This window comes from Entelurus aequoreus, linkage group LG01 (assembly GCF_033978785.1).
Source record: "Entelurus aequoreus isolate RoL-2023_Sb linkage group LG01, RoL_Eaeq_v1.1, whole genome shotgun sequence".
NCBI classification, from domain to species: domain Eukaryota; kingdom Metazoa; phylum Chordata; class Actinopteri; order Syngnathiformes; family Syngnathidae; genus Entelurus; species Entelurus aequoreus.
Window position 1 is genome coordinate 80,592,801 of NC_084731.1, and position 19,274 is coordinate 80,612,074.

Here is a 19,274-nt window from a genome sequence, read left to right on the forward strand (position 1 = left end):
AGCCGTACAAAGTTGATACTACAATAATTACGTCAATATATTTTTTTATTATTTCAAAATATTTTGTCTTTTTTTTATTGTTTTTTAAACCCATAAAATACGTCGCTGGACACAGGAGAACCTTAATTATAACCAATGTATGACCCTGTGAATACTTGGTATTGGACTGATACCAATATTTGTAGTTTCACCCAAAACTAATGTAAAGTGTCAAACAACAGAAGAATAAGTGCTTATTACATTTTAACAGAAGTGTTATAGAACATGTTAAAACAGAAAGTAAGCAGATATTACCAATAAATGAACAAGTGGATTAATAATCACTTTTTTACCACTTGTCCCCCATAATTTTGACAAAATAATAGAATGGGAAATGACACAATATGTTACTGCGTATGTCAGTAGACTAATTAGGAGCCTTTGTTTGTTTACTTACTACAAAAAGACAAGTTGTCTAGTATGTTCACTATTTTCTTTAATGCAAATATTAAGATTTGATTGCAAAAGGAAACATGTTTTATGTATCATAAGCTTTACTGTTAAAATAAAGCCAATAATAAAATGTTTTTGTGGTCTCCTTTATTTGGAAAAGCATTGAAAAGTATCAAAATACATTTTGGTAACGGTTTGCCTCTATTCACCAGCACTCCTCTAGTCAGGGTGGTAGCTCTCTCACCTGTCCCCGGTTGCCAATCAGGATGCTTCTTATCGAGTTTCGTTAGAAAAAGCATCGCAATATATTGCCCAATGAATATCTTTTCCCACCCCTTGTGCTCGGCCTGCAGCTATTGATTTAGTAATCAAGTAATCTATTGATTAGTTTAATCGGATGAAACATGCTTTATAGCCTCAATGCGTATTTTAATTTAAGTAGTTAAAATAAACAACAATAACATTGATTTTTTTCACCTAACACAGTGTTTTTCAACCTTTTTTGAGCCAATGCACATTTTTTGCGTTGAAAAAATCCGGAGGCACACCACCAGCAGAAATCATTAAAAAACGAAACTCAATGGACAGTAAAAAGTCATTGTTGCAATTGTTGGATATGACTTTAAACCATAACCAACCATGCATCACTATAGCTCTTGTCTCAAAGTAGGTGTACTGTCACGACCTGTCACATCACGTCGTGACTTATTTTGAGTTTTTTGCTGTTTTCCTGTGTGTAGTGTGTTAGTTCTTGTCTTGCGCTCCTATTTTGGTGGCTTTTTCTCTTATTTTGGTATTTTCCTGTAGCAGTTTCGTGTCTTCCTTTGATTGATATTTCCCGCATCTACTTTGTTTTAGCAATCAAAAATATTTCAGTTATTTTTATCCTTCTTTGTGGGGACATTGTTGATTGTCATGTCATGTTCGGATGTACATTGTGGACGCCGTCTTTGCTCCACAGTCAGTCTTTGCTGTCGTCCAGCATTCTGTTTTTGTTTACTTTGTAGCCAGTTCAGTTTTAGTTTCATTCTGCATAGCCTTCCATAAGCTTCAAAGCCTTTTCTCAGGGGCACTCACCTTTTGTTTATTTTTGGTTTAAGCATTAGACACCTTTTTACCTGCACCCTGCTTACCGCTGTTTCCGACATCTACAAATCAATTAGCTACCGGCTGCCACCTACTGATATGGAAGAGTGTTACATGGTTACTCTGATGAGCTCTAGACAGCACCGACACTCAACAACAACACATCATTTGCAGACTATAATTACTGGTTTGCTAAAAATATTTTTAACCCAAATAGGTGAAATTAGATAATCTCCCACGGCCCACCAGACTGTATCTCACTGCACACAAGTGCAAATGCGAGCAGACAAACTCTTAAAACAATGAATGTTCTGCAATTTGTAGTCCCCAAAGTAAGAACTGAACTGGGCAAGAAAGCATTTAGGTTTTCAGCAGCGAAGGCTTGGAATAACCTACAATCGAATATTAAACTTGAAACCCTTGTTACGTTGAATGAGTTTAAAGCTTCTGTGAAAGGACTGCAGTCTACCTTGTCTGTATGCACATGTGTTATGTGAGCAAGTTTTAATGTCGTAAATGTGATGTTTTATGTATTTGTTTACTGTTTTTAATGTAACCTTGCTGCTGCCCTCTTGGCCAGGTCTCCCTTGGAAAAGAGATCTTTGATCTCAATGGGATTTTACCTGGTTAAATAAAGGCTAATAATAATAATAATAATAAAGTACAAGTACAAGTACATTTGTACGCCAATCTCAACTGAACCAGTCATCCGTTCGGGCCAGCTTTAGGTACTCAACTCATAGCAAGCAGCGGTAAACCTTTCAATGATGGAGAGTTTGTCAAGAAATGTTTGAATGTGGAGGAGGTGTGTCCCGAGAAGAAAGATGTCTTAAATGCCGTGAGTCTGTCGTCGAGTACAATCACCAGACGCGTTGAAGAAATCGGGGGCAATGTATATGCTCAGCTGCAGCATAAGACGAAAGTATTTGACTTTTTTTCATAAGCATTGGATGAGAGCACAGACATGCAGGACACAGCGCAGCTGCTCATTTGTATTCGTGGAGTTAGCGCAAACTTTGAGATGTGCGAGGAGCTAGCAGCCCTTCAAAGTCTCAAAGGGACTACGACAGGGGAGGATATTTTCGGCAAAGTATGCCAAACCATGGAAGAGTTAGACCTGGACTGGTCAAAACTTGCCAGCATCACGACTGACGGGGCTCCTAATATGGTGGGCGCATCTCAGGGTCTAATAGGACGCATAAACCGGGAGATGGAAGAACGGGGTCTCACCGCCCCGCTACAAGTCCACTGCCTAATTCACCAGCAGGCGCTGTGCTGCAAAGTGCTGAAGTGGGATTCTGTCATGAAGGTTGTGGTGTCATGCATAAACTTCATCAGAGCAAAGGGACTTAAACACAGGCAGTTCCAACAATTCCTGTCTGAACTAGAGTCTTCGCACAGCGATGTGCTGTACTACACAGAGGTACGATGGTTGAGCCGGGGCAGAGCTTTGATGCATTTTTACGAGCTGCTACCCGAAATTAACAAATGTCTTCATTCAAAAGACCAAACGGTCCCAGAGCTGATCGACCCAGAATGGAAATGGCACCTCGCATTTTTAACAGACGTGACAGAAATGCTGAACAGTCTTAACTTGCAGCTACAAGGCCAGGGGAAACTCATTTGCGACATGTATTCTCACATAAAAGCATTTGAGGTGAAACTAGTGCTGCTTTTGGAACAAGTGAAAAAGCAGAACTTCATACATCTCCCTGCTACCCACAAACTCTGTGCAGAGAACCCAGCGGTCCCGTTCCCAGCTGAAAAGTGTGTGGAAGCACTGAAAATGCTTAAGGTGGAGTTTGGTGTGCGATTCCGGCAACTACATGTTAATGCAAAATAAATCCGTCTTTTCCAGAACCCCTTTGCTGCCGACATCGATGAAGCCCAGCCTTCTTATCAGTTTGAGTTGGCCGAGTTACAGAACTGTGATGTTCTGAAAGACGCATTCAAGCCCAACAGTCTCGTTGACTTCTATGCCGCCCTCCCAAACGACACGTACCCTAACATAAAAAAACATGCAATGAAGATGTCCACATTTTTTGGCAGCACGTATATCTGCGAGCAAACCTTTTCACATATGAAACTCCTGAAAACTCAGATGAGATCAAGATTGACAGATGAACATCTGCATCAGTGTTTGAGACTGGCTGTGACTAGAATGCAACCTGACATTCAACTTCTCACAGTTCACACTGATGAACATACATAGGTAAGCTCACTTTTGTGACTTGAATGAGTCATTCTGAGTATAATCAAATTTAATCATAATAAAATCTACTGGGATAAAATCCATCTCAACAGCCATACTGGTAGTAAAATGTATTGTGCTGTGTAGGTGCTGTATCACTTAGTTCGGTTTATCAGCCTGCTTGCTTTGAGGTTTTTACAGGGAAGTTGATGAGAGAGCTGCAAATAGCGGTGTCTACAAGCCTACTGGAACCTAAAAAAGGATGATAAGGAAGGTACACGAGAACTTTGAGAGACTGCTCATATGAGTAATTTAATTAAGAGATTCTGCTCTGACAAATAAGCTGAACTTTTACCTGTTAAGATTGTGCATGGCACAACAAAAAGTTGATGTTCAATGGACCTTTTTTTCTATGAAGAACCCAGAGAGGGTTATTTGGTTATTATTTATTTCATAAATAGTGTTATGATATATTTCCTGACTTTATTTTTTCTGTGAAGAACCCAGAAAGGGTTATTATTATTATTTGGTTATGTGTGGCTTTTGGAAAACAATAAATGTTTACGTGTAGGCACCCCTGTGATCGTCACACTTTTTATGTTACAAACTGACTCCGGCCCCCCATCAGAGAATGGAAAAGTTATGTGGCCCTCACAGGAAAAAGTTTGGGGACCCCTGCATTAAAGGATCAATCAAAGCAAACAAATGTAAACCTAATCCAGTTAATTGATATAATCGATTAATCTTGCAGCCCTACCGAATGTGGCAGAAAAAATGTCAACAATGAATTTAAAAATCTACCACAGAGGAGTGCAATGTGCGTTCAGTATATTACACATCCAGGTTGCAGGGGTATTTTTTTTTGCCTTGCAAAATTCAAAAGTATTTTTGTTATTTTGTATGCATATGTGTCCTATTTTTTTGTGTGCAATTATTGTGGAAGCAGCGACGTGAAACAATATACCAACTCTCAAACCAAACAATTGTCCTCCCGCTTAGGCATACTTGCCAACCCTCCCGATTTTTCCGGGAGACTCCTGAATTTCAGTGCCCCTTCCGAAAATCTCCTGGGGCAACCATTCTCCCAAATTTCTCCCGATTTTCACCCGGACAACAATATTAAGGGCGTCCCGTGATGGCACTGTCTTTAGCGTCCTCTACAACCCAGTCACATGTTGTATGCGGCTTCTGCATACACACGAAAGTGACTGCAAGACATACTTGATCAACAATCATACAGGTTACACTGAGGGTTGCCGTATAAACAACTTTAACACTGTTACAAATATGCGCCACACTGGGAACTCACACCAAACAAGAATGACAAACACATTTCGAGAGAACATCCGCACCGTAACACAACATAAACACAACAGAACAATTACCCCGAATCCCTTGCATCCCTAACTCTTCCGGGCTACAATATACACCCCCGCTACCACCAAACCCCGCCCACCTCAAACCCCCCCTCACCCCAATCTCCCGAATTCGAAGGTCTCAAGGTTGGCAAGTATGCGCGTAGGTCAGACCTACTTCCTGTTCCTGTCTGCAGCGCTAAGCCTTCTGGGTAATGTATTTAATTCATACGTTTATTGAACTACAATTTTTCCCAGTCAAGGCAATTAAGAACATATTTACATTTGCAATGCTGACCTAAAAAAGGGACAGCAATTAAACGATAGATATGTTGAAGTGTGATGATAATCTCTCGACTCTTATTTACTAAAACATTTTTTTTTTTTTAAATAGCGTTATAGATTGCTCTCAAAAGCTCTTAAATTGCGGCGGTAAATGAATTAATGTTTAAGATGGACAAACACTTTTCAAGCGTAAAACTTGTGGAAGACAGAGCAGACAGCGGACAATAAGAAAGTGTTTGCTGGTGTTTCTCTTTACAATTAATTATTAATGTTAGTCATTATAATTAATTAAAACAGTACAGTAATTTGACAATGAGCTCTGAATATGTGATTTTACTGTCATGTAGTGTCTACTTTTAAGCCTGTGTGTGGTCTAAAACGTGTAAAACATCAATACAGTATTTTTTTTTTTTTTTAATTTTTTGTTGAAATCCTTTTTGAGGTTATGGTTACAAGGAACACTAAGAACATTGATAACAAACTCACAAAATCACAAGTTAATTCGATGTTCAAAATAAGCCTCAAAACATTGCAAGTTTTTATATATATATATATATATATATATATATATATATATATATATATATATATATATATATATATATATATATATATATATATACACACACACACATTTATTGAACATATATATGTATATATATATACAAATATATACATACATATACACACACATATATAAATATATATACATAACTACACATACATATATATATATATATATATATATATATATATATATATATATATATATATATATATATATATATATATATATATATATATATATATATACACACACACATATATATATACACACACACATATATGTTTATCTATTTATATATTCACATATATATATATATATATATATATTAGGGCAGCAAATTTTTGGGTGTCCCACGATTCGATTCAATATCGATTCTTGGGGTCACGATTCGATTCAAAATATTGGACACAGTGTGTTGTCAAGCTTATGAGATGCGATGCAAGTGTAAGCCACTGTGACACTATTTTTCTTTTTTTTTTTTATAAATGTCTAATGATAATGTCAATGAGGGATTTTTAATCACTGCTATGTTGAAATTGTAACTAATATTGATACTGTTGTTGATAATATTCATTTTTGTTTCACTACTTTTGGTTTGTTCTGTGTCGTGTTTGTGTCTCCTCTCAATTGCTCTGTTTATTGCAGTTCTGAGTGTTGCTGGGTCGGGTTTGGTTTTGGAATTGTATTGCATTGTTATGGTATTGCTGTGTATTGTGTTGTTGGATTGATTGATTAAAAAAAAAAAAAAGAAAGAAAAAGAAAAGAAAAAAAAAATACATTTAAAAAAAATAAATAGATTTTTTAAAAGTGAGAATGGATTCTAAATCGCACAACGTGAGAATCGCGATTCGAAATCGAATCGATTTTTTCCCACACCCCTAATATATATATATACACTACCGTTCAAAAGTTTGGGGTCACCCAAACAATTTTGTGTTTGAGCCTTCATTTCTAAGAACAAGAATGGACTGTCAAGTTTCAGATGAAAGTTCTCTTTTTCTGGCCATTTTGAGCGTTTAATTGACCCCACAAATGTGATGCTCCAGAAACTCAATCTGCTCAAAGGAAGGTCAGTTTTGTAGCTTCTGTAACGAGCTAAACTGTTTTCAGATGTGTGAACATGATTGCACAAGGGTTTTCTAATCATCAATTAGCCTTCTGAGCCAATGAGCAAACACATTGTACCATTAGAACACTGGAGTGATAGTTGCTGGAAATGGGCCTCTATACACCTATGTAGATATTGCACCAAAAACCAGACATTTGCAGCTAGAATAGTCATTTACCACATTAGCAATGTATGGAGTGTATTTCTTTAAAGTTAAGACTAGTTTAACGTTATCTTCAATGTGACCCCAAACTTTTGAACGGTAGTATATATATATATATATATATATATATATATATATATATATATATATATATATATATATATATATATATATATATATATATATATATATATATATATGTATTATAGTCGATTTAAATGTTTAAATGTTTTAAAAAAAAAATTTATAAATCTGTCCTGGCTGGAAATCATGCTTGCTTGCTGGCTCCTCTTCTTGTTAGAAGATAGGGGTCCATCGTCTCTAAGAATGATGTGTTTTTTAGTGACTGTACAAGCCAATACGAGCTTTGAAGTTTCTGCCGCATATGGGTCAGATCAGACCAGGTGGTAATATACATTTTGGCATGACTCTTCTTTCCAGTCTCCTCTTCCTTTTTTCAAGTATCCTAGATGTTCTTTTCTCCTCATACTTTGTCACTCCTTTACTGACTGCAGATCTCCATGTTATTCTGTCTTTTGCTAGGTCTTCCCAGTATGTTATCTATTTCACATTGTTTCAATGTCTTCTTTAAGCAATCCTTGTAGCGTTTTCTCTGCCCACCAACATTTCTTTCCCCTTCATTTAGCTGACAGTACATCTGTTTAGGCAGTCTGTCGTCATTCATCCGTACGACATGCTCTGTCCATCGTAGTTGGTATTTAACAATTGTACTCTCTACACTGGGAAGCATGGCCTGTTCAAGTACACTGATGTTTGTTCTCATATCTTGCCGCTTAATATTCATCATCTGGCGTAGACATCGCTGTTGAAACCTTTCAAGTGCTGTGATATGTCTTTGATATGCTGTCCATGCCTCTGAACCATATAGCAAAGTTGTTATAACAATTACTCAGAACACTTAGATTTTTGTATCTAGTCTGATGTCATGATTTTGGAACACTCGAGTCTTAAGCTTTCCAAAGGCTGCAGCAGCTTGCCTGATTCTGTGATTGCCTTCTGCATCACTGTTAGCATTTGAAGACATTATACTACCAAGGTATGTGAAGCTTCTACATTTTCAAGAGCCACTTCTATCTTTATTGCCGGTGGTTGCAGGATGACGTCCTTAGGTGATGGTTGGTAGAGTACTTGTGTTTTCTTTGCATTTATTTTAAGTCCAAGCTGTGTGTATGCATAGTTAAATGCATCCAGTATCACTTGCAATTCTTCTGAACTCTGGGCTGCTATTGCATTATCATCGGCATATTGAAATTCTACCACTGTGGACCTTGAAACTTTTGTTCTGGCTTGCAGCTTCCTCAGGTTGAATAGTTTTCTATCTAGCTGAAATGCAATTTGAAATAGCTCAGCTGGTATTCGTGAATATGCAATGTGGATCACAACAGAGATAAAGACGGAGAACAGTGTCGGGGCTTTCAGGCGTCCCTGTTTTACTCCAGTTTTTACTTCAAAAGGAGCAGAATCATGGCCATTCCCAAGTACTGTTTTTTGCCTGGGCGCGGCGTCCCAGGCAGAGTAGGCGAAGTGAAACTACGTTTAGGGCACCTTTTCTAGCCTCCTCCCAAAATTGGGTGAGCAGAGTGGATCCTAAATAGGACTGCTCAGTAAGAACACCGCTGATTAACTTGATTCTTCACTTCAAATCCAGAAGCAAGAACGACATTATAGAAAAATGTTCCCGCTGTACGAGTCAATTCTGACTAAGGGCTCCCAGCCTCACAAGCCTGCCCCCACTGCCAATCCTTGATCGCCGACAGACTTGTAGTGTGGTATGATGATGTAGATGACACATAAATGAGATGAGATGAGGTGATGGACACCTGCGAGTGATTTTTTTTTTTTTTTTATGTATCTGAAGTCGCGCTTCGTCAAACACATGGCAGATTAAGAAGTGGACTCCGTGGCATGGAGAACCAAGACAAACGGCACTTCTATGGTCTGTTGCAGCCTTCATCCGCCCTCACAGTTGCCTGTTCAGCCGTTGAGGTCTTGTTTTCTGTTAGGGTTGTCTCCCTTATGTAGCTCCTTCTCCCAAACTTTTCATCATGACTAGTTTACGCCTGCTAGGTGGGTTTCTTGGGTCCTGGGGGTAGTCATGCTTAAAGTTTGGTGTACTGGAACTTGCTAGATGGCCGTTGGCACTCTTGTGCTCATCCGCCCTTTGACAGATATTGTTTTTGTTCTGCTGGGTGTCTAGCCACCTTCCTCATCAGCTTGGCCATGGAACCGGTAGTACCAGTTTACATGTTACCAGTAGCACTCTCTTGAGCGACCTGACACGATGGCTGGAAATCATATTGTTGATGTAGATGATCATATCTGCTGTACAGATTTACTAGAAAAGAGAAGTGTGGCATACTTATCTTGTTGCCTTATTTGTATTTGACTTTATTAAATGTTTGGGCAGAATATTTCTACACAAAACCAGCTTTCTTTAAATAAAATATAAATTTATCACAGCTGTTTATCTTTTTTACTTATTAATGTCGTTAATCATTGAACTGGCACCTAATGTTATTAAAAAGTATGGATTTTGAATCAAACATTGTTTAGGATGGAGAATCCATTCGTTACCCACAAGAATTTAATCGAATCGTGTATATATATATATATATATATATATATACATATATATAGTCAAGGTTTCTGTGGTTTACCCGTTATACAGTGCTCAATTGCTCAATACTGGGGTAGAGCGGAATATACAATAGGTCGGGAAAAAACATAGGCTATATCATCCCTACAAGCCTGTTTTGCAGGTGACCCTGCTCGTCAGATTTTATAATATAAAATATAAAATGCCCTGACGAGCAGGGAAACCTGCGAAACAGGCTTGTATGGATGATATAGCCTCTGTGTTTTTTCCTGACCTAACATATATTTATACATATACATATACATACATATAGACACAATCCAATAGAACCCCCTTGAGAGATTTAATTTCTTCTTGTTATTCTTTATCAGTATTATTAGTCAGCCAACTAAAACTTTTTAAGAGCTGTAGCAATCTCAAAAGGACACAAAAGACCATATGGAGTCAGGCGCACAGGTCCCTGGCCATTTTTCTAATATTTTAATTATATTATGTTTAATTTAATCCAGGTTTTTTTTTGTCTGTAGATTGTGTCGTGGGCCATTAACAAAACCAAAAGGCCCCCCGGGGCCACCATTTGGACAGCTCTACATTACAAGTGTTTAATAACAGGGTGAATACAGGTTTGGGATGCCATATTTCTTGTCTATAGCCCTGTTGTACACCAGATGTTATGCAATGAAGTGTTTGTTTTTTTAAAACACACAATTTGGTGGCAATGAGCTAAAAATGAATGTGGTTACAGAGACACAAAAGAGCATTTAAGTTGATTGTAGTAGTAAAAAAGTAGCAAAATATGACAGACTGAGCCAAGAACCACTCTATTTGTAATAATTTCTCCACAAATAACAATAAATGTGAGCAGAAAATAGTTTCACTGCAAAGGACTGTATGTCTAGGACAATACCACAACTCACCACTGGGAGTCACTGTTGCGCCATTGGAAAAAAGACCAGACTTCCTCCTCCAAGCATATTATTCATAATCTATGACTCTCTTCAAACACCCAGGGCCACAAATGTCACCTAGTCCTTGTTTTGGACCATGTTTCAGTTCTTAGGTTGATCATTACCCACCTCATAGTGTAAAGCAGAATCCCATCATCCTTCAGCCTCAGCAACTTGTTAGGTGTAGTCATGTTGTGAGCGATGGACTTCTTGCCATTGAGGAAGAACGTGTCCGGTGTCCAAATGTTGCTGGCCAGCAGGTTGTTCAGGGGCAACATCTTCATCGGCCCTTTGAAGCACAAGCGCTCATCCTTCCAACTCTGACGGAAGAACACATCAATGGTGTATTCCTGAAACAGCAATTATGGGTAATCATTACCACTAGTGTCCATACTTGACTGATGTTAACTGTTCAAGACATTGGCTACATATCTGTATTGTGCTTCAACAGTCACCTCCAAGATTAATAGCTTTTCCATCTGGGAAAATGAGTGTGTGTCTGAAGACGAACTCACCATTTCCGTGTCAGATACCGGGCCGAAGCTTGTGACAAAAATATCCGTCTTGATCTCCGTCACGTTCTCTGTCGAGAGACCATGAAGAAAGCTTCACAGCTGGGCCTAAATTTGGAACACTACTGAAACATAATTAGGTTTTTTTTTGTCTGATTTTTTTTTTTTTTTAGTGGACTTACAAAAGATCCAACATTGTCATTTCCAAAAAATGTGCATAAAACAAAAGCAGTACTTAAGTCTCAGAAACTACGATAGAAAAAAACCAAAAAACTGTAGTATCAAGAAGAATCAGCGATAACGACAACACACAGGGTTAAAAAAATGCACAGAACTAATACTTTTCGGAATATGTGTGCCTAATTTGATAGAACATGTATTTAATATTAACCTGCTCAGTGGCCTAGTGGTTGGAGTGTCCGCCCTGAGATCGGTAGGTCGCGAGTTCAAACCCTGGCCGAGTCATACCAAAGACTATAAAAATGGGACCCATTACCTTCCTGCTTGGCACTCAGCATCAAGGGTTGGAATTGGGGGTTAAATCACCAAAATGATTTCACACCGCTGCTGCTCACTGCTCCCCTCACCTCCCAGGGGGTGAGGGTGATGGGTCAAATGCAGAGGATAATCTCACCACACTTAGTGTGTGTGACAATCATTGGTACTTTAATATTAATATTATAAATACAATAATAATGTAGGAATTGGTATTATGGCTACGTAAGCAATTTAGACGATCTACGATAGAAACATTGGTTTGTCATATGGTTGCAATTAAATCGCCCAATCGTGATGACGCATGTTGACAACACATTTTAGTCCAAATTTGAGAGACAAGCTGCAAGCTGTCGACAAAGCATTGTAGCGTCCTAGCAGGGGTGGCTGGCTAGCACGCCTGAAGTATGTCCATCAAAAATGCAAAACCGCTCCAAATTGACTAATCCATGAGCATTTTGTTACAGAAGTGTTTTATTCTCGACAGAAAGAGTAAATTTGCACTTTTTCAGTTTGTTAAAGTTTGTTATTTAATTACATACAATGTTTGTTTATAGGAGTCTTTTATTCAAGACAGAAGATGCAAGTTTGAGCTTTATTGATCCCCAAATTGGGGTTCATGGTTCAATTGCACACACTGTGCAATGCTACATTGTTGTTAACAAATGGTGTTTTATTCAACACAGAAGATGTTTCATTAATCTCGATGCTGGAGTTTATTATCTATTTGCGTACAACGTGCAATGCTGGTTTGTTGTTTACAGAACTGCATTACTCAAGACAGAAGGTTCGCCTCCCAGAGGAAGCTCTTTAATTAGTTTTTGGAAAATTATTGTATACAAAGTGCACTTTGTTTGTTCTAAAAACAAAATTTTAGTTTTGCTAGGAGCAAGGTCCAGTGTATGTTCATGGCATGTATTCTTGCATGTTGCAGCATTGTTTGTCGCCTTTCAAACTACTAATTTTTAATCAAATACTTGGAAAACTTGTTTTGAATTATGTTTGTCCATTGTATTCTTCGGTTTCTTTACAAAATAGGAGAAAAAATTGGGAATACATTTTTACTGCTGCCCGCCACCCACTATATATATATATATATATATATATATATATATATATATATATATATATATATATATATATATATATATATATATATATATATATATATATATATATATATATATATATATATATATACATGCATAAACATATATATCTATATGTAATGTATATATGTGTGTGTGTGTGTCTATATATATATATATAAAATATAGACACACACATATATATATACATATATATATATATATATATATATATATATATATATATATATATATATATATATACACATATACTGTATATATATATATACATATATATACATATATATATATATATATATATACATATATATATATATACATATATATATATACTTATACACATATATATATATATATATATATATATATATATATATATATATATATATATATATATACACATATACTGTATATATATATATACATATATATACATATATATATATATATATATATATACATATATATATATATATACATATATATATATACTTATACACATATATATATATATATATATATATATATATATATATATATATATATATATATATATATATATATATATACTGTACGTATATGTATATGTATATATGTATATATATATATATATATATATATATATATATATATATATATACTGTACGTATATGTATATGTATATATGTATATATATATACACGTATACATACATATATATATATATATACGTATATATATATGTATATATACTGTACGTATATGTGTATATATATATATATATATATATATATATATATATATATATATATATATATATATATATATATATATATATATATATATATATATATATAACATATATATATATATATATATATATATATATATATCTTGGTACACAGCTGCATTGACTCTGGACTTGATGAAACACAGTGGACCAACACCAGCAGCTGACATGGCTCCCCAAACCATTGCTGACTGTGGGAACTTCACACTGGATTTCAAGCAACTTGGATTTTGCTCCTGTCCAGCCTTCCTCCAGACTTTAGCGCCTTGACTTCCAAATGAAATACAAAACTTGCTTTCGTCCGAAAACAGGACTCTGGACCACTCTGCAACTGTCTAGTACTTCTTTTCAAAAGCCCAAGTCAGACATTTCTAGAGATTTTAGAGCACTAAATGCTTCCATCTGTTGAAAAGCTCTATGGAGATGATGATTTCATTCTCCAGCATGATCTGGCACCTGCCCACAGTGCCAAAACCAGCAGTAACTGGTGTACTGACCATGGCATTACTGTCCTCTATTGGCCTGCCAACTCCCCTGACCTGAACCCCATAGAGAATTTGTGGGGTATTGTGAGGAAGAAGCTGAAAGACACCAGACCCAATAATGCAAATGAGCTAAAGGCCGCTATTGAAGCATCCTGGGCATCCATAACACCTCAGCAATGCCACAGGCTGATTGCCTCCATGCCACGCCGCATTGATGCAGTAATCCGTGCAAAAGGATTCCCAACCAAGTACTGAGTGCATTAATTGACATTTTCAAATGTTTGGTTTTGTTTTACTGTTATAAATCTTTTTTTTTACTTGGTCTGAGGAAATATTCTAATTTTTTGAAATAGGATTTTTGAGTTTTCTTAAACTGTATGCCATAATCCGTCAGTCTACCCCAGGGCAGCTGTGGCTACGAAAGTAGCTTACCACCACCAGGTGTGAATGAATGATGGGTTTTTAACATGTAAAGCGACTTTGGGTACTTAGAAAAGCGCTATATAAATCCCAGGTATTAGTATTATTATTATAATCAGCAATATTAAAATAATAAAAGGCTTGCAATATTTCAGTTGATGTGTAATGAATCCAGAATGTATGACATTTATGTTTCTTTAATTGCATTACAGAAAATAAAGGACTTTATCACAATATTGTAATTTTCTGAGACAGTCCTGTATATATATATATATATATATATATATATATATATATATATATATATATATATATATATATATATATATATATATATATATATATATATATATATATATATATATTATGAGGTGTCAAAAAATGATTTTCGAATGAATTATGATTCCTATTTGTAGCGATTCTTAATCGATTAAAACAATGTTTTGGTTTTATTTTTTTACATCCGTCCTTTCCAGCCACTCAGGCAAATCATATTGTTGATGTAGATGATCATATCTGCTGTACAGATTTACTTGTAATGTTGAATACTTCTCTTGTTGCCGTATTTGTATTCAACTTTATTAAATGGTTGGGTAATATTTTATAAAACAAAACCAGTTTTATTTGAAGTAATACAGACATTAATCACAGCTGTTCATCTTTTTTATGGAAGAATGTGGTTAATCATAGAATTGGCACCCAATGTTAAAAAAAGTATTGATTTTGAATCGAGAATTGGTTTGAATCGAGAATCGGATCAAATCAAATCATGCGGTGCCCAATGTCACAGCCGTAATATATATATATATATACAGTATATATATATGTATATATATATATATATACACTACCGTTCAAAAGTTTGGGGTCACATTGAAATGTCCTTATTTTTGAAGGAAAAGCACTGTACTTTTCAATGAAGATAACTTTAAACTAGTCTTAACTTTAAAGAAATACACTCTATACATTGCTAATGTGGTAAATGACTATACTAGCTGCAAATGTCTGGTTTTTGGTGCAATATCTACATAGGTGTATAGAGGCCCATTTCCTTTGAGCAGATTGAGTTTCTGAAGCATCACATTTGTGGGGTCAATTAAACGCTCAAAATGGCCCGAAAAAGAGAACTTTCATCTGAAACTCGACAGTCTATTCTTGAAGGCTATTCCAGAAAATTGTTTGGGTGACCCCAAACTTTTGAACGGTAGTGTATATATATATATATATTGGGTTTATATTATATTGGGTATATATACAGTATATACACACACATATATTTATATATACATAGATAAACATATATACACTACCGTTCAAAAGTTTGGGGTCACATTGAAATGTCCTTATTTTTGAAGGAAAAGCACTGTACTTTTCAATGAAGATAACTTTAAACTCGTCTTAACTTTAAATAAATACACTCTATACTTTGCTAATGTGGTAAATGACTATTCTAGCTGCAAATGTCTGCTTTTTGGTGCAATATCTACATAGGTGTATAGAGGCCCATTTCCAGCAACTATCACTCCAGTGTTCTAATGGTACAATGTGTTTGCTCATTGGCTCAGAAGGCTAATTGATGATTAGAAAACCCTTGTGCAATCATGTTCACACATCTGAAAACAGTGTAGCTCGTTACAGAAGCTACAAAACTGACCTTCCTTTGAGCAGATTGAGTTTCTGGAGCATCACATTTGTGGGGTCAATTAAACGCTCAAAACGGCCAGAAAAAGAGAACTTTCATCTGAAACTCGACAGTCTATTCTTGTTCTTAGAAATGAAGGCTATTCCACAAAATTGTTTGGGTGACCCCAAACTTTTGAACGGTAGTGTATATTATACATTTATATATACATATATATATTTATATATAGTCGAGGTTTCTGTGGTTTATCCGTTATACAGTGCTCAATAGCGGGTTAGAGCGGAATATACGTTAGGTCAGGAAAAAACACGGAGGCTATTTCATCCTTACAAGCCTGTTTCGCAGGTTTCCCTGCTCCTCAGGGGATTATCTAACGTATATATATTTATATATACAGGTATATATAGTAAGAATTATTTAAATATATGTCCTGCTGCTCACTATTTGAGAAAAACTTGGTTCCAACACTTCCATAATGTGTTCCTCGTAGCTTATATTCACATTATAACAGGAATCAGTGTTTTCCTTCAACTATGCAGCAGTAAGTAAGGTAGCTACTGGCTGCAGTAATCAGATCAGTATGTCGCAAGTCCTGGAATTTGCACCAGCGGAGGTGTTCCTGACTTCACACTTTTTTAATGTGCGAGGCGTCTCACTTGAGACTTGTGTGAAAATACGAAGGCGGGACCGCTGTCGTCCAGGCATATCAGTTCGTTCCTGGCAGGCTTTAATTTCTTGTGACGCGGAGAAAGCTGCTCGTTGGTGGAAGAAGGCCATGAATGTTTCCGTGCTTTTGTGTTTCTACGCCATTTTTTTCTTGTCACCGCTAGCAACGGTTACCAGGGCTTGTGCAGCCATTCCGTGTAAAACCTTCACTTCCTGTTGTGCGGTGTGTGTGCCGTGTACATGAAAGACGCAGAGGAAAACAAAGAAGGATAATGTCAAATAGAGATCAAGGTGTGAAGGCAAGTGAAATTGAAAAGCTTTCATTTTTATCGCCTAGGGGAGCGGGGGAAAAAAATCCATCTTTATGGCAACGAGTCAACTCTCAAGGTTTGCTCTTGTTGCCAAGGCGAAGAGAGTGAGGAGAGCACTCAGGCTGTGCTCGCTTTGAGTGACGCACCCGGGCATGATTGACAGCGCTCGGTTTTCACGACTCAACCGTTCACCTCAGCTGACAAACATCAGTGCATGAAACCCCCAGCAGGGCGACAGACAGACAGACAGACAGACCTCCCAGGCCAGGTCGCAGCCTGTTGTCGTAACCGTCGAGAAGCCCGTCCAAGATCCTGGTGAACACTGTGCTGTCGTTGGCGGCGGCCTCCTTCTGAGCCTCCTGGGACGACTGACAGGCGCTGCGAGAGGAGAGTTCAAGTCAGTTCATCCAGGGGCTCTTTTTTTATTTTTTTCCTTCTTTTTGTTATATTTATTTTTTTGATTAAATCAACATAAAAAAACACAAGATACACTTACAGTTAGTGCACCAACCCAAAAACCCTCCCTCCTCCATTTACACTCACTCTCACTTATTCACATTCATTCATACAAAAGGGTTGTTTCCTTCTGCTATTAATATTCTGGTTCCTACAATATACAGTCACGGTCAAAAGTTTACATACACTTGTAAAGAAAATAATGTCATGGCTGTCTTGAGTTTCCAATAATTTCTACAACTCTTATTTTTTTGTGATAGAGTGATTGGAGCACATACTTATTGGTCACAAAAAACATTCATGAAGTTTGGTTCTTTTATGAATTTATTATGGGTCTACTGAAAATGTGACCAAATCTGCTGGGTCAAAAGTATACATACAGCAATGTTAATATTTGCTTACATGTCCCTTGGCAAGTTTCACTGCAATAAGGCCCTTTTGGTAGCCATCCACAAGCTTCTGGTTGAACTTTTGACCACTCCTCTTGACAAAATTGGTGAAGTTCAGCTAAATGTGTTGGTTTTCTGACATGGACTTGTTTCTTCAGCATTGTCCACACGTTTAAGTCAGGACTTTAGGAAGGCCATTCTAATGATTCCTTTACCACCAAACAACAATTTTGCTGTTTGGCCTTAATACCCAGCAATATGTTTGGAGGAGAAAAAGTGAGGCCTTTAATCCCAGGAACACCATACCTACCGTCAAAAATAGTGGTGGTGGTATCATGCTCTGGGCCTGTTTTGCTGGTGCTTTAAATGGGACAATGGAAAAGGAGGATTACCTCCAAATTCTTCAGGACAACCTAAAATCATCATCCTGGAGGTTGGGTCTTGGGCGCAGTTGGGTGTTCCAACAGGACAATGACCCCAAACACATGTCAAAAGTGGTAAAGGAATGACTAAATCAGGCTAGAATTAAGGTTTTAGAATGGCCTTCCCAAAGTCCTGACTTTGATTTGGACAATGCTGAAGAAACAAGTCCATGTCAGAAAAGCAACAAACTTAGCTGAACTGCACCAATTTTGTCAAGAGGAGTTGTCAAAAATTCAAGCAGAAGCTTGTGGATGGCTACCAAAAGCGCCTTATTGCAGTGAAACTTGCCAAGGGACATGTAACCAAATATTAACATTGCTGTATGTATACTTTTGACCCAGCAGATTTGGTCACATTTTCAGTAGACCCATAATAAATTCAAAAAAGAACCAAAAATTCATGAATGTTTTTTGTGACCAACAAGTATGTGCTCCAATCACTCTATCGCAAAAAAATAAGAGTTGTAGAAATTATTGGAAACTCAAGAAAGCCATGACATTATGTTCTTTACAAGTGTATGTAAACTTTTGACCACGATTGTATATCAATACAGTCTGCAAGGGATACAGTCTGTGAAGCACACATGATTGTGTGCTGCTAGTCCACTAACAATACTAACTTTTAACAGTTAATTTTAATCATTTCCAGTAATTACTAGTTTATATGTAACTGTTTTTATTTTATTTTAATTTGTTTTTTGTTCAAGAAAATGTTTTTTATTTTTTTTAAATAAAGGACAATATCTTCACCAGACCAAGTTATCAATGAAATTAGATTGTTTAAAGGGTTCTTAAAACCAGGTCCAGTCCAGATTATGTCCAGGTCGGGCTCAGCAACACACACCT

The 19,274-nt window shown here is 36.5% G+C and overlaps 2 protein-coding genes across 4 annotated transcripts in view; one reads left to right on the top strand and one right to left on the bottom strand.

The window, feature by feature from the left end:
* LOC133657843 (gamma-aminobutyric acid receptor subunit alpha-5-like) overlaps positions 1–19,274 on the bottom strand; it is a 108,381-nt gene that overhangs the window by 62,539 nt on the left and 26,568 nt on the right. For both annotated transcript variants that reach the window (XM_062059627.1, XM_062059631.1), the window contains exons 4-6: positions 17,418–17,539; positions 11,268–11,335; positions 10,882–11,102 (exon numbers count right to left, since the gene is read on the bottom strand). In XM_062059627.1, coding sequence (XP_061915611.1) covers positions 10,882–11,102; positions 11,268–11,335; positions 17,418–17,539 — 411 coding nt within the window. The remainder of the gene's footprint in view (positions 1–10,881; positions 11,103–11,267; positions 11,336–17,417; positions 17,540–19,274) is intronic.
* Positions 1–19,274, top strand: part of LOC133657818 (gamma-aminobutyric acid receptor subunit beta-3-like) — a 216,563-nt gene that overhangs the window by 40,942 nt on the left and 156,347 nt on the right. The gene's annotated exons all lie outside the window — the stretch shown is intronic.